The sequence below is a fragment of the Sparus aurata genome, chromosome 9 (assembly GCF_900880675.1).
Source record: "Sparus aurata chromosome 9, fSpaAur1.1, whole genome shotgun sequence".
In the NCBI taxonomy this organism is placed as follows: domain Eukaryota; kingdom Metazoa; phylum Chordata; class Actinopteri; order Spariformes; family Sparidae; genus Sparus; species Sparus aurata.
Genome location: NC_044195.1, coordinates 31,582,706 through 31,599,062, shown reverse-complemented (window position 1 = coordinate 31,599,062; position 16,357 = coordinate 31,582,706). Strand labels below are relative to the sequence as shown.

General features: G+C 40.3%; 1 protein-coding gene across 6 annotated transcripts in view; it reads left to right on the top strand.

Annotated features, from left to right (window-relative positions):
- LOC115587822 (nck-associated protein 5-like) overlaps window positions 1-9,342 on the top strand; it is an 80,590-nt gene extending 71,248 nt beyond the window's left edge. For 4 of the 6 annotated variants that reach the window (XM_030427861.1, XM_030427864.1, XM_030427860.1 and 1 more), the window contains 2 exons: window positions 2,538-2,633; window positions 4,876-9,342. In XM_030427861.1, coding sequence (XP_030283721.1) covers window positions 2,538-2,633; window positions 4,876-4,877 — 98 coding nt within the window. In that variant the 3' untranslated portion in view covers window positions 4,878-9,342. The remainder of the gene's footprint in view (window positions 1-2,537; window positions 2,634-4,875) is intronic. The other 2 variants (XM_030427865.1, XM_030427863.1) reach the window with 1 other exon arrangement.
- The last annotated feature ends 7,015 nt before the right edge of the window (window positions 9,343-16,357 follow it).

Genomic DNA, 16,357 nt, shown 5'->3' with positions numbered 1-16,357 from the left:
TGTACTGCAGCTTTGAGTTCTGCAGTTGGAAAGTATTTAACAATCCAGCCGTGTCCGTCGTATCAGGAGATGCAAAGAAATGATAAGATATCAAAAGCCTGATTCCAAAAAAGTTAGAACACTCTGTGCAATATAAATCAAACAGAATATACGATTATTCGCACATCTTAAATCGAACTTTAATGATTTTTGTAAATATATGTTGATTCTGAATTTGACGGCAGCGACACGTTTCAAACAAAAGGCTGGGAAAGATGTGAAACACTCTAAAAGCAGCTGTGCTGAGTTGCTCCTCAGAAAGAAGTTGAATGCCAAAAAAAAATCTCTTCCGTGATGGACGAGTGAAACATTCTAATAAAGGTAATAAAGACACTGAAGTATCAAACTTGAGGGGAAACAGTCAAACATTATTATTTTACCTGTTAACCAGCAGCATATCTTCAAAGTTTTCCTCTTGATCCTGAGGATATCTCGTGTCAGTCTTGAAGGATATTCCAATATTTCTGCAGATTGCACCAACCAGCGGATTAACGAATGTCTGCAGAAAAGATATTTTATCATTCAAGACGGACTGCAGACTTCTGTAAGATCACCAACTTACATTTAAAATGCTGTAATATGCTGCTGGAGACAGATAAGAATGTAGAGATTCGTATACATGTAGAAAACAAACATCTGTTCGTATAAATGTTTCTTGCATGAGGACCATGATATTGAGACACTTTAATTTAAGGTTTTTCAAAAAAATTGCATTTTGTATTGTGTCATACTCGTCACCATATTAGATATTTATGTTTTGAATATTTCCAATCTACAAATTTGCAACAATATTGTCAGTATTTGTGTTCTGTGTATCTGTGGGTGGCAACAAACCTGCATCATGGACAAGAATTAATATTCAATTACAAACTGAAATCAATATGACAATAAATCGTAATCGTACACTTTCTAAGGTCGTGCCTTCTAAAACTGCTCCAGAGGTGGAGTTTAATAACCAAATTAATTTAAAGCTCTTCAACTAAACTCGAGTTAAAATCTCAAAATGAGGATTAACATTGACAGTGAAACTGAAGGAGTAAACTTTATATTACAGACGACGGTGATGTGTCATCACCGCTCTGTTGGACACATTATGGACATGCGACCTGCTCCGTGTGCTAATCAGACAAAATGTGCCAAAGAAAAACTCTTATTGTCACTGTCACGAGGAAAGATGTTCTGGTATGTGTTGGTGGCCGTAAATGAGTCGTGTTCACCAGCAAAGTTTCCATTTGTGCACGCTAGAAATTCAGTTAGAGATACTGGTGGACGATTTCCAGCTGCATTTTGTTTTAATTTATATAAACTATGGGACGTCCTTGGTGTTAGACGGTTAAATAAAAGCAGGTTTCTCATTTTACAGCTGCAGCTTTGGAATAACTCCTGCAAGCAGATTTTATTAACTGAAGCAAGCTAGCTTATTAAGATAGCATTAGCTCTAAGAGGTCTTTTAAAACACTGTCACTGACTGTTTTTAACGTTCACAGCTAACTTGTCATAAATAATCACTTGATGGCTACATACATGATAATCTGCAGACAGACTGAGTCTAAAGCTTCATGTGTCGCTAATACTGTTAGCATCTGCAGCTAATGATGTAAAACATGGAGAGCTAGCTCATTGTGTTCTAATATAACTCTGTTTGGCCAACATAAGAAATACACATTCTTTATTGTTCATATTTTAAAATAAAAGGCTTCGAGGCTGAATGCTAAATGGCATCTTTGCTAAACGTATTAACACCGTTATGTTGCTGGATGGTTACCTAAATCTAATTAAAAGTTGGATAGAGCTGCATAAACTCTGACATAGTATCTAGAAGAAGGTCTAGTGAGCTTATTTCTAACCCAAAAAGATTTACCTAGTTAGCTAAATGCTCTACTCTTCTACTGCTGTAGTTAGTAAGCTAATTAGCCCAACATGCTAACATTTGCAACTTGTGTTACAGCAGATAAACGCTGTTAAATTCATTCCTCATACTATTTCTTTAGTTTTTGGTTTAGGAAAGATACAAACAATCAAAACCTTTAGCTTCGGTAGAAAAGAAAGTTATGCTAAGCTAAATAGCATTCTGGCCCCAGACACAGTGCAGTTTGCTAAGCTTGCATCAGACTGAGAGCTTCTTTAGTTTTTGTCCCCTGAGGCACATCTTTCTCACAAACACTGAACACTTTCAGCTGTTTGGCAGTCTGAACTGTGTCTCCATATCTGGCAAACTAAACAGTTTTCTCAGTACAGTTCAGTGCAGGTGGTTGTCACTTGAGAGTCAGATTTATAAATTTGTCATCTGTCAATTTGTCAAGGCGTCAGCCGCTGCTCCTTTAGTGTCATTAGATCTGCTGCCACTTTGAATTCAGACAGATAATCTCGCTCTGTTTGAAGCTGTCGGGACGTCAGTGTCGTTCTGTCTGCCTCACTCCACATCTGACTGCTCTGCTTGACAGGAGAGAGAATCGAGTCTGACTGCTGAGAAAACCTTTATTCTGTGGTTTTTCCAGGTGGATTGGAACCAAAGAAGATGACCTATGTCAAATCGAAAACACGAACCGCTCCGAGCCAACAGAAAGAACAGACAAGACTGCAGCTTGCCAACTGTAAGAGCCAATGAAACAGGTTTATTCTCATGTAGGAAAACTTCAGGCCCAAACTGATCTGTGCCCAGCCAGTGTGTTTTTCATGTTTTCATTCTGTGACTTCAGTGTTGCGTCTCGTTTCCACACAACGTTGTGTACGCATGCGAGTCCGTCAGAACTTCATTGATTCCCACGAGGACCACAATAACATCCAATGTCTTCTTGGTCCACAACTCATTTTGAAGTTAGCAAAAACGTTTGACGGCATATTTCAGCATCCTCATCAGAAATACGACCATTTAAGTCAACTGTGAAATCAGATTATGGTGTTTCTTGTCGGGCGGCGACCTCTAGTGGCTGCAGTAAATCTTATGGCAGTAAAGGAGGAAGTCAGGTGGGAAATTCTGCATAGTAGAAGGTCAAAGATGGATAGTCAGGTCAAACAAGCACCAAACTTTTACCCGTAGTTAACGTAGTAAAGTTGCGTTATGAACCTAATGTAACGTACGTACGTTTGTAACTGAAGTTAGCTACATAGTCATTTTAACCCAAACCACAATGTTTTAATAAACCTAACTGGTGGCGTCTCTGTCCATCTGTAAATAAATGTTTCTCCTTGCTTTGCACACGAGTGGTTAATGTCTTTAATTACGGATATGAGACAAAACTGCAGAAACGAGCTGCTACACAGAGGAGGTTTCTGAAAATGATCTTCAGGTTACATCTCTGAAAGTCAAAGTGTCTCGACTGAATGAGGAATTTCTTTATTTCAGACAAAATGAGATAACAACAGTGTTCCTGCACCATTAAAATAGACGAGTTTCTAATAATTACCTCGAGCTGTGGCCTCGGAGAACACAAAGAACACTCGTCAAATTTAAAAACTCTTAAATTGCTGAGGGCAAAAAGACGTTTTTCTTACAAAAACAGGATCCCAGTTTTTTAATGATTTGACCCGGTGAAGGTTTTACTGGTTTCTCTTTTCACTGACTGTAACAATAAAATGCTGAACTGGCTTCCAGCGGCCTTGACAGACACATTCAAACGAAACCTTTCCAAGCCGTCCCTGCAGCAGGTGCCGCTTCACATTGTAAAAACAGCACATTTAAACTCAAAACAACAGCGGAAAAATGCAGCACTTTCCCGTGAAACTAATTTCCATCCCCACTGAGCAGAAACTAAACTTAATGGTGGCAACTTAACACGGCTAACACGAGTTTCCCAAACAACATTTGCATCTTACTACAGTACATTAACGCTGGCGTTTATAACTTGTGTGTGTGTGTGTGTGTGTGTGTGTGTGTGTGTTGGATCGTCTGACGTCCCTGTGGGTAAAAAAAACGATCCATATAGTAACTTTGAAGCTGCTCATGAGCATCAAACACAAAACACAAAGACTTCTTGTTGCCTTTGGCTCTTTAGATTAATGGTTTCAGAGATTCATACAGTATTCAGTCACAATCGGTATCCTGTGAATCACACCTGAGCAGGTGGAGCAGCTGACTGTATTTGTGTAGGAGCTGCAGTTTGGTCACCATGCAGGGCTGCAGGATCCTTCACATATCATCTGTGCCCAGTGCGATCACATCTCAACGTGTCTGGTTCTATTTGCATTTAAACCACAGCAGCTCGTGCAGTAAGACGGCAGCTGATACATGTTAAATTAACTTCCAACAACACTTTAGCGCTGTTGAATTCCCCCGTAAACAGTAATTTAAGGTGCTCTGCAGTCAGCGGAAAGAATGCTGACTTTCCTTTGAATAAAATTGCTTGTGCATGTTGCAGGTTCGCACTGAGGAATTGTAATGTAATACGTGATTTTCTGGGGCTGTAAACACAGAATCATTCTGACTTTACTGACTCGTTGGTCAGTTTGCTCCTTTCAGATCAGCGGGGGGAAAAGAACTGTTTAAAATACACATTAAGGTGATTGTTTTATTTCAGATTTCTGCTCTGGACATTCATGAAAATCAACATATATTTAATTGGATTTGCATATTTATTCATAAGGTATTATTTTTAAAATACTTGCTGTAAGTAATTAACCTGTTCTCACTTCCATCTTCTATTTTCGGCTCTAACATGTCAACGAAATGAAACAAGAAATTAAAAATCTGGCTTTCTGTTTCCTTTTCCACAACTTTATAAATAATGTATCATATGAAACAGCTTCTGTTGCTTTTCTGTGAAAGCCAGGTAATTTATTTTTTGGACAGCGTTTGTCCTGCACCGTCCTCACGCTGCTCTGCCTCTTCTGTTTCAGAGTTTATGAAGCCGAATGCGTCAACGTGAATCGAGGAATCGGGCAATCAGCGGGATTTATCACTGAACACACACACGGATGATCCCTAAATCCCACCGTCTGCACGCTGAGTCTGTGTATCAGGATGAAACTGGAAAACAAGCCAGCTCGGCGAGCCAGGCTTCCACCTGCGCTCAGTGTAGTGTTGAGATACTGAGTAGCCTTTCAGGTGTAGTAATGAACCTTCTGGCAGCCATTTTGGAGGTCTGCAGCTCGTTGGCGTCAGCTGTGAGCTGCTGATTGCATTTTTCTAAATGTAGCTAAGACTCTGCTGTCTCACAGCACAGCAGGTGAACACACGCTCATTTTGTCTGCTGGTTGTTTTTTTGGTTTTCCTTTCTCTCACCGTGGAGAAAAAACAACTTTACACAAACAGAAATGTGACGGATTTGTTTGTTCGTTTGTTTGTTTGTTTGTTTTAACAGCATCAGGTGAACCACTGTAGCGCCTCCACGGCCACCTGAAATCATCATCATCTTATAAACACATCTAATAAAAAGCGTAGGCCCAGTTTAACATAACATTAACATATACATTACTATGACATAATCATACCCGTTAGCTAACGAAGCTAACTGCGCTCAAGCTACTGGACAGTTAGTACACCAAGACAGCTTCCTGTGTTTCAGTGACCTCAACGCAACAACTTCAAAACTAATCTGCGAAATAAATCGATCTGCTGCTGCAGACGCCGTCACTTAAAGGATATTTCTCACATTACAGCTCGAACACTGTTTTGCACTACGAGTACAGCAACAGTGTAACAACCCTGTCACCCACAAATCACATCCACAAACAACTCATTTACGTTGGCGAGGACATTTTGGAGGGAAATATTTGGGCTCTTGGATTATTTGTATCAACCAAACAACATAAAATCTATTCTCCTCTGGTGACAAGAGAAATTTGACGGTTTTTGATTATAACTCAAAGCACAGTGTAGGAAACATGGTCGTCTTAAAGGTTAAATATTGGGCCAACGAGCTAACTGGCTAACGGTCGCTAGCTAGAGTAAAAGAAAGCTCTTGCTGGCAGAATTCAACAAATCACATCTTTACATCAAGTTTATAAGTTTCTTAAGTTGAAGTTAATAAGTAGCATCATTAAAGGACTCATTATGCAGAATGGCTCCTTCCACAGTATGAGAACATCACATTATTCTGTTTTTATCAATAAACACACATAGAGCATTTTAATATTGAAGTTTAAAAATGTGGAGCAGATTTTAGAAACCACACGACTGGATGATAGATCAGCAGTGTTAAACTGCATTATATCATATTTCCATATTATGTTTTTGATTGAAAAGAAACTAATAACTACAGCTGTCAAGAAATATATGAAATATCATGGAATATAAATTAACATATAAAATGGTGGACAGTACTTGAGTAAATACACATTCTACCACTGGATTTATGTCGTTATTTGACACTATCAAGGATTTTTTTTCTGCTTTTGTTAATTAAGTTTTCTCACTTTGGAGCAAAACGTATACAAAACACAGCGACACATGAAGCTACAACAGTATCGCCTTAAAAATCTGTTGTAGCTTCATGTTAGCACACAGACACGGAGCAACATTAGCTTCCAATTTGACAAATACAACATTCAAAGTAGAATGTTTTATCTTTTTTATCTCTGTTTTGGTCTCCACCAACGCTTCCGCTGTCGACAACACGAACTGGTGTAGCATAATGTGTGGCTGCAGCCATAATAGTGAACCAGAAGATGCTAAAAATCATCGTTGAACTCCATCTTATCATCAGATATATTGATTAATGCAGGTATGAACGTTTGAATATCACCACCAGACCTCCATAATGGCACCGGGTCACTTTTAGAGACTGAGACACCTCCACAGAAATCCTGCTGAACAAAGATCATTTAACCACTTTCATTTTGAGATGTTCATGTGAAGATCTGTTTCTGTTTCAACGTACTACGTCTCTAAAACTACAATAAATATGTCGGTAATTTATTTCTGGAGCAAATCGTCTGATGGAAACTTATAAAGTCGAGACTGCAGACTTCCATCCTTCTGTACAGCACTAACTACTGATCGCCATTCATGAGCTCTGTACCTGACTGAGTAATGTGATTCTTTAAAGTGTGCACTATCTTGTTGGAAACTGTTTGTTTTTTTTATAATTGTCACAATGTTAATATGCATGCGACGAACCCTCTGGCTTTCACTAACCACAGAAATACACCTGGAATCCAAAACGTATGAAGAGTTTCATCACAAGAGGTGGAAAATACTGAGCTGATAATCTGTCTGTTAAAGGGGGATTCTAGTATTTCTAAACTTGGACTTTATATTTATGTATTTAATATGTTTGTTGTGTGTCTAAATGATCCATATTTATCAGATTTTTTAGATCTCCTGAGCTTGTAGCTGATACATGGCTCCACTGTTCTCCTCTGGGGCACTCTGACCGTCGATGAAAGTGTCTGTTTGACCACTGACAGACTGAGTTTTTGATTCCAAGTGTCTGAAAACATCATGGACACAGTTCCTGAGGAGATGGACCTTTTTTAAAACATAGTGAAGTAGGTCTTGCTCTGAAAACTCACAAGAGGTGAGGAGAGTTTTTGCAGGAAGACGATGATGAAGTCGTCATAGTGTTGGAAAGAGGCGTTTAAAGTTAATACAAGCTTGGCTGAATATTTAACAGATTTTGACAATTTAGACAACAATTGTAATAACTCAGATTTCAGAGTGAGGCGTCTCCTCGAACGAGATGTGTTTCTCGTTACAAAAAGGATCTTATTGCTCAACCCGACTGCCAGAATGAATGTTAGCTAAGTAAGTTTCTGTAAATCCACAGATAAGTTCAAGCTAACTTGATAAAAAAATAAAAATGCTCTTTTGGTGGCCACAAATGTCCCAAAGTCTCCTTCAAACACCTGGTTCTGTTGCCTCAGACATGGCTGGAGGTGTTGGGACCTTCTGAGAAAAAACTTGGACGTATCTTTGGTTTGCAGGGACGTTAACAGCTAACATTACATCCTGGTGACTGGGTTGTATTATTTAACAGGTCTATCTGCACAGGAATCATTCCTGTAATGTTGTCAGATATTTAAAATATCATCTCAACCTGTCAGTGGCAAAAACAAACACTTTACGTGGACGTAACTTTGACGGTCGCAGTTGCCCCAAAGGATTACACTGCAGCCATGACGTATATGTAAATATGAGGCCCAGGTTTAAAAATACCACCTTTTGTTTATATCATCCATCTTGACTCTTGTACTGACACCCTTCATACGTGACCTGCATTTAACTCACGTTTCCACAGTTATGACGTCGAGACAAAGCAGTGAGTTTTGCATGTGACCTTAGTTATGAAGCACCTGCTGTAGTAGGCACATTGTAGACATTGTTGTGCTATAGCTCAGGGAAAATACCATTAATTGTCTCTGATCGACGCTGTGGATTTAATAAGTCAACCTCAACTTTAAAAAAAAACAAAACATTTCACCAGATTTCACCGTGACAGTTTGAGCATATTTACCTGAACTCTTGTCGGTTTTTCGTCTGTACATTTAACTGTAAGATATCCCACCACGGTTGCTCGGTTTCTCTCTCTCTCTCTATTACGTATGCTGTGTCCTATTAATAGTAACGTTTTTGGTGTTTTGAATGCATCCAGACATATTTGACGGTTTTAGCTGCTTCGCGATGTTTCTCCCCTCCTTTCTCACAACCTTCGTCGGCTCCTTTCGCCTTTTCATGTGTAGATATTTTTGCCAAAATCTTTGCATATTGCCAAACACAGCTCTGAGCTAATCACACACACACACACAGAAAATGAATGCAACTGAATCTACATATCAGACTCATCATGGTGACTATAGCCATATTCTAGACAGTTTAGCGTGACGTAGAACATAAGGAGCACTGTCATGTTGCACAATATCATCCGTCATCTTATTGTATTTACCTCCTCTTTGAATCTTTACTGCTACATGTGTATGTTGAAAATTAAAGTGGCGTTCACGACCTAAAGCAACACGCGGGTTTAATAAACGATGTAGCGTTCGCGGCGAGGCGAGGCGTTAACGGATCAGGGAACAGATTGGCGGTATCGATACGGGTAGATGGAGCATGGCGTCTGTGTTTTTAAAAACGACTCACTCTCACAAGAGTATTGTATTTTTTTAACATTTAATCTAACGCCCTGTATTTGTACTCAGCACTGATGAGTGTAATTTACCATTTATTGCACATATTGTTACTCACTATTACAGTAATCCTCCTTCTAAATGTCTCTTTTTTTTTTTCAGAACCCAATAATAACAGTGATGTTCTCGTGTGTCGGTCACCTTAACAGTACGATTTGAGAATTGTATATTACTGATATTCTTTGTTTTATGTAAAAGAAGAAAGAAAAAATAAACTATTTCAATACTTATACAACATCACGGATGCTGCCGTGTGGTGAGTCGTGTTTCCTCTTAGATCGAGTGTCCAATTCAGACCGAGGCTGATGGAAACTCTCTTACTTCTCCAGCTCTGTGACAACAACAAGTGTTGTTTTTCTCATTAACTTCAAAGTAAACAATTCGCGGAACCAACACGTTGTGGGCTCTGGACCAAGGTTTGTCAAACTGGAAGCAAACCCCTGCTGAGCTGCCAGACTGTGTTGTCAGATGGGAACTTAAATGAGAAAAACACAAATGAAAATTGCTGATTCTAACCCTGACAAGCATGTAGGTAAATACAGTGAAGCTGAAAATGTATTTGTATAAGAAGTTCTCCTCCACACCGACAGTCCGGGGTCGCGACTCCCATCTTCAGGTTGGTGTTGACATTTTTATGGTCCGCCCACAACACGAACCGCAATCTTCCTCTGACCCAAAGCAAACAATGGTTTGACATTTCGAAAATTATTTGTTTTTGGCTGAGAGTTAGATGAGAAGATCGATACCACACTCATGAAGCTGGAGCCAAGAGATGGTTAGCTTAGCTTAGCTTAGCTTAGCTTAGCTTAGCATAAAGACAGGTAGACTGATCCAAATATGAAGCTCACTAATTAACACGTTTGTCTCGTGTGTTTAAAGGGTAGAAAAAACGAAAAAGTGTAAAAACAACAAGTCGCAGAAGGAGAGAAAAAAATCCTGGATCCATCCTTCATCCAGCTACGCACCAAAACTAACAGTTATTGAGGTCGATTCCCATCCGAGACCATCGACTGTATGAAAGACTGGAGCCAACGTGACGCTGGTAACATGTTTATTTCTGGACTTTAACATGGACTGACTCAACTTGCCATTTGAGGAGCTGCAGTTTTCTTTATTCCTGCAGTGGCTTCATGTCTCAGCCCCAGAGAGACCGAGACCCGTCCTCCAGCTTTTTGTGTAATCTGGCTAACTTTGTTTCCAAGCAAAACCGGTGCATATAAACATGATTGATATGAGATAAAGTTGGCAGGAACAAGGCAGGAAACAAGCTCAAATAAAACTTCACTGCAGCAGCCGAGGGAGCGTTTCTGCTGCTGTGGGAGATATTCAGGCACTGAAGGTCTCGGGCCATCTGGTCCGGTCCAATCTCTGAATACAAAACAAAACTTTAAACTCTATAACAGAGCCAGTATCAACAGCGCAAGGTACCGGACCAGATCTGGACATGGTGACTTATATGAGAGTGCAGCTGAACACCTGATTAGTTATACTGCACCGTCTAAGCTGGACATCAGGCTCTTGTCCTTGATTATAACAGGCGAAACTTTAAACTTCATCCTAAACTGTAAATCATGTAAGCAAACGGCCTCTCAGGAAGTATGAATGTTCCTGTGACCTTGAGCTGTCAGCGTTAATGCTTTAAGTCCTGAAGTCTTCCCGTCTTTGACATAATGACTCCCTTTTGATTTATAGGCACTAATTTAATGAGAAGGATTCTGATCCTTCTCCAGAAGACAGAAAACGTCTCATATTTCACTTCATTTCGGACGTTTTGCTCCAAAAAGCCGAGCCTCCCCCCTCTAAGACGCAGGCCAACATTATGTATGCAGGAGGTCTGATGGTCAGTCATCCTTGATTAGTGTTGCTGTTTTAAAACGCTCCACGCATTATGCCTCCTAGTGTGCCATCACTCATGTTGTGACACTCTTAGTCAGGAGCTGCCAGAGAGAGAAACTACAGCTCGTGCACATTTAAACTCTCATAAAAGCAGAGCTGCTCTCAGAAGTCTGACTAAGACTGTTTTTAATTTTAATGCATGAAAAATAAAGTTAAAAGTCTCAAAGTTGATGGCGAGAGAGCTGCCAGGTGAGACCGATGCTCGGCACTTCAAGATGTGTTAGTGAGAATCCAGCAGAAATGTTTAACCAGCTGAAAAACAGATATTTTTTATGAGATGTGAGACAGTTTTCAGCCCAGTTAGTGGAAAAAAACCTGAATATTTCTGATGAGATGTTTGTGGCCGCAAACCAGATATTTTTAACACAATGTTGGGACGTTTCCCAGCCTGGTTAGTTGCAACAAAACAGGACATGTTTGACGAAACAATGGGATAATTTGCAGCTGAACACCAGACACTGACTGAATATGTAACCAGCTGTATCAGGAATACTTCCAGCCTTGTTTGGGGCAATAAAACTGGATGATGTTTGGACAATTTTCAGCCTATTCATAAAGAAATAAAGTTTAAGTCTCAAAGTTGATGGCGAGGGAGCTGCCAGGTGAGACCGCTGTTCTGTACTTCAGGATTTGTTAGTGTGAAACCAGCAGATGTGTTTAATAAGACGTTAAGACATTCATGATAAAAGAAAACTGAATATTTCTGATGAGACGTCGCAACAATTTCTAGCCACAAACCAGATATTTCTAACATGACGTGGGGACATTTTCCAGCGATAATATAAGACATGTTGGACGAGACGTTGGGATCATTTGCAGCTGAACACCAGATATTCCCTGAGTGTGCAACCAGCTGTATCCGGACAACTTCCAGCCTTGTTTGGTGCAATAAACCTGGATGTTTCTGACAAGACGTCTGAGCAGTTTACAGCCAATGCATGAAAAAATTAAGTTAAAATCTTAAAGTTGGGCCATTTTTCACTTTAAATACTGAATCTTCTAATCATGTGACGGCTTCAACAGCTCCCCATTATGTCTTTTTACTTTCATACCAGCAAGGTTTCACTTTAATTATCTTCATTTCTGACTGAAAAGCTCGTTCTGAATCTCCTCATCGCCTGGAACCTAATGTAAATGACCGTCAGCCCATTTAAAGTTCGACCAAAGAAGGGATTCATAACATTTAAGTGTGTCTTAATGTGTAATTATCCAACTTCCAATTAAGCTGATTAGCGCAGTAAATCACAAACAGCTTCCCCGCAGCCTCTCGACGCAGCGCTGACACAGTGCTTCATCCGCTAATTAAAACAGGTTGATCACGACGACTCGGAGTGAAGCCATCGCAGGATTGAGACTCAAATCTGCTCCTCTGGAGACCAGTAAACAATGACAAAGCATAACAGGAGCCTCCTCTGCTGCAGATCAGCAGTTTGCCCTCATCCCAGTTTGTCCCGCGCTCAAATCCTCTTTTCTTCATGCAGCAGAGCGCCGGTAGGTGTACTGAGGCATGTACACTGTAAATTAGTTTGAGGAGAAGGTTGATACGGAGTCGGGATCGACACCGAGGACCACAGTTACACAGTTTCAGCCCAACATGATAAATTAGCACCAAAGAGACTAATCCATCTTTTGGATTTGTGAAAGAGTATCTGAGCGTTTTTTTTTACCCCCCAAACGTGTTGCAGACGTTGTTATTAGTCTGTGAAAGGTGCCTCGCTTCACTTCAGGTGTTTGTGTCACATGCTGCCGCGGACACACAGCGGCGAGCGTTTGTTTACCTCGAGCTTATGATGCATTTCACTGCCTGCACTTCTCTCCTCGGGCGCCTGTTGTTTTAAAGTCTTGTTTTATGGTTTTATTCATGAAAAGAAGCCGTTAAGAGGTCCCACGATAAAACTTGTGGTGGTGAAATCATAAAACAATCAGGCAGTAAAATCTATGACACGTAAACAAAAAACTTTTGTCCAATCAGAAAAAATAATCCTGGAAGTCCCTCACACATCGTGCAGGTCAGCTACGTCGTCTGAAATGAGGATGTCAGTGCTGTGCATTTCAGATTTTCATTTCTTGGCAGCTTCAACAGTGAAGACGTGATTATGGCAAGTAAATTACATTAAGATTAGGCAGCAAAAAACGTACAAAGTTGTGAAAAGATCGTCGTTACTCTCAGTAAAGATAAACTTTGATCGCAGGTCAGTGAGCAGCACACTCACCAGAGTGAAATGTTGGCATTTCTGCAAACCACAAATACTTTAAACTTGTACATTTCATATATATCATGACAACATTTCCGCCATTTGTCTCGTATCAGGTTCAGATTACATTTATATGAGCTGACTTTCATATCAGGAGATGTTTCAACGATTGTAACCCACCGCATGTTTTTCAAATGGACATATTCCAGCCATGTTTGTGGCAACACAGCTGGATATTTCAGACCAGATTACAGGACGTGTAACAAGCTTGTTAGTAGCAAGAAAACCAGATATTATTGATGAGATGTCAGGAAGATTTGCAGCTGAAAACTGGATATGTCGAGACATTTCCAGCCTGTTTATGGCAACAATATCGGATGTTTTTGACAAGACATCAGCACAATTTGCAGCCGTAAACAGGATATGTTCGATGAGATGTCAAGACATTTTCCAGATGTTTTTGGCAACAGAATTAGATATTTTTGACCAGACAATTTGAAAACGAAAAACAGGAGTTGGGACTTTTTCCAGGCAGGTCAGTAACAACAAACCACATATTTTAGGGGAAGACGTCGGGATGAGTTACAGCTGGAAACAAGATAATTTTCATGAGACATTGGGTTCATTTCTAGTTGTGTTTGTGGTAACGAAACTGGATGTTTCTCACAAAATGTTGGAACAGTTAGCAGTCAAAAAACTGATATTATTAATGCGACGTCAAGACATTTTCCATTAACCAAAACTGGATATTTCTAACGAGACGTCAGGACATTGTGTTTGCCTCCAAAGAACCAGCAAAACCAAAAACCTGATCTTATCTGAAGACCTCCATACTTTCACTTTCCACCCTGCTGAGTAAAGATGAAACAACTTCCTGCCCGAGCACTGAAGCTAAATCATGAGGGGCAGAATCATCTAATATGGAGGTGATTCTTAGAGATCCTCGGCTGGATGATGCTGGTTATATTCTCTATTTTGAGTTTCCCATGACGAGGCTCAAACCAACAGCAATTACTGAATATCTTACAAACAAGTATTGTCTTTGTACTCAAACCCTGATATATCTTATTCCTCCGTGCCAGAGTTCCTCAAACTAATTAAAAACACATCAGTCAGTCACACTGTTGCACTCGGTGACACGTTCCTTCATTATCATGAACACACACACACACACACACACACACACACACACACACACACACACACACACACACACACACTGTAGTTTAGACTTAATCCCACACACACACCATCCTGCTGCTGTAAATACTCACTGCAGCAACAAATAGATAGAACGCAACAAATGCAAAGTTTACTCCTGTTTAAGTAAAGTTTGCTAAAAGCCACAGTGACAAGGTTATTTTGCCGTTAACAAAAATGAAACTTTACATTCGTGACATGTTTTTAAAGATTTCAGTCTGTTGTTGTGGTGTTTTATTGGGATTCCTCCGATGAAATAAAGGCTGAAAGGCAGACTTCTACTGTTTGTCCTTTACACCCTGTATCCTAACATGAGTTAAAAACGTTTTACTTTGCAGCACCTTTAAGCCCGTTTGCTCCTGACTTCTGATTCTCACATTAAATGTAAAATAACACTTTAATAACAAGTGCGTAGATACTGTTATCTTTAATAGACTCAAAGGGGGACAGCAGATAAAACCGAAGCATGTTAATAAAGTCATTTTCAGCCCGGAGATTACTGAAGCTGTTATTGGAGTCTCTGGAGGTCAAAGCACTGAATCTGTCCTGTCAGTTTATAGTTTAATTACGAGCCATAAATAGTGAAAATAATGATTCTGGAGTTATTTGGCCACATGAGGAAGATTTACAGTGTACGGATGATCCAACATTTATGCTTCTTCTTGGGAGTTTCTCAGACACCAGACTGATGAATGTGTTGTAATGAATTAAATTGTATAGGTTTACGTGGTAGAGGTGGTGGTACTGGTGGTGGTGGTGGTTGCAGTAGTAGTGGTATTAGTAATGATGGTGGTGTCAGTGGGGCACATGGCCACCCCTGGAAAATTGCTGGCCACCCCACTGGCCCCCCCAGTGCTCCCACCAATTTCCCTGACTGACTGAGGCGCTGGCTCAATAGGGAACTGTAATTTAAATCTCCACCTGTGGGGGTGCTAATGTGCTGAAAGGCGTGCAGTCTGATGGGAAGTCAGCGCAAGAAGCAGAAGAAGAAACAACAACATTTTTGTGTTTTTCTGAAATGTTTGTGTGTTTCTCAAACTTGAGGTAAATGTGTTGGATGCATATTGTCTTTAATGAAAAAGAGTCAAGGGGAATGCAATACACAGCTACAGACTGGAGCTGAATCTGAGTTGCCGCAAGAAGGACCATTTTGGTGTGCCACCCTAAGATTTTCACTGGCCCCATCCGGCCCCCCCTATGAAAATGTTCTGGGGGCGCCACTGGGTGGTGTTGGTAGTGTTGGTGGTGATAGTGGTGGTGGTAGTTGTAGGGGTATTAGTGATAGTGGTGGTGCTGCTGCTGTAGTCGTAATGGCGGTAGTGGGGGGTGGTGTTGGTCGTATTAGTGGTTGCAGTAGTAGTGGTATTAGTAATGATGGTGGTGTTGGCAGTGGTGGTAGTTGTAGGGGTGTTAGTGATAGTGGTGGTGTTGGGAGTAATGGTGGTGGTGGTATTTGTGGTATTAGTAATGGTGTTGGGGGTGTTGGTGGCCTGAGTAACTGCTAACTGCTGCTGTATTCTGTTTATACATCCTCGACTGCAGTTAGCTGGACAGGATGTAGAACAAGATAAAGTAAAGTTAGCTAAAGACTGTAGCTTCTGTTTGCTTGTTAGCTGTGTTGCTAACTTGAGTGTTAAACACAGTATATAAAGGTGGGTATTGGCAAGAACCTCACGATACGATACGTATCACGATACTTTGGTCACAATACGATACGTATCACGATACTTTGGTCACAATACGATACGTATCACGATACTTTGGTCACGATACGATACGTATCACGATATCACGATATTGTGATATAAATAAAGATAAAAACACAAGTACCTGTATATGTAAATCAGATGATATTGATCAGAGGACAAATTGAGTCAAAACTATTTCACTCAGAACAGCCTCTCCATTTTATTAATTCCCATGAAATTTCCGAGCAGTAATATTCTCTTTGTCCAGCTTCCAGT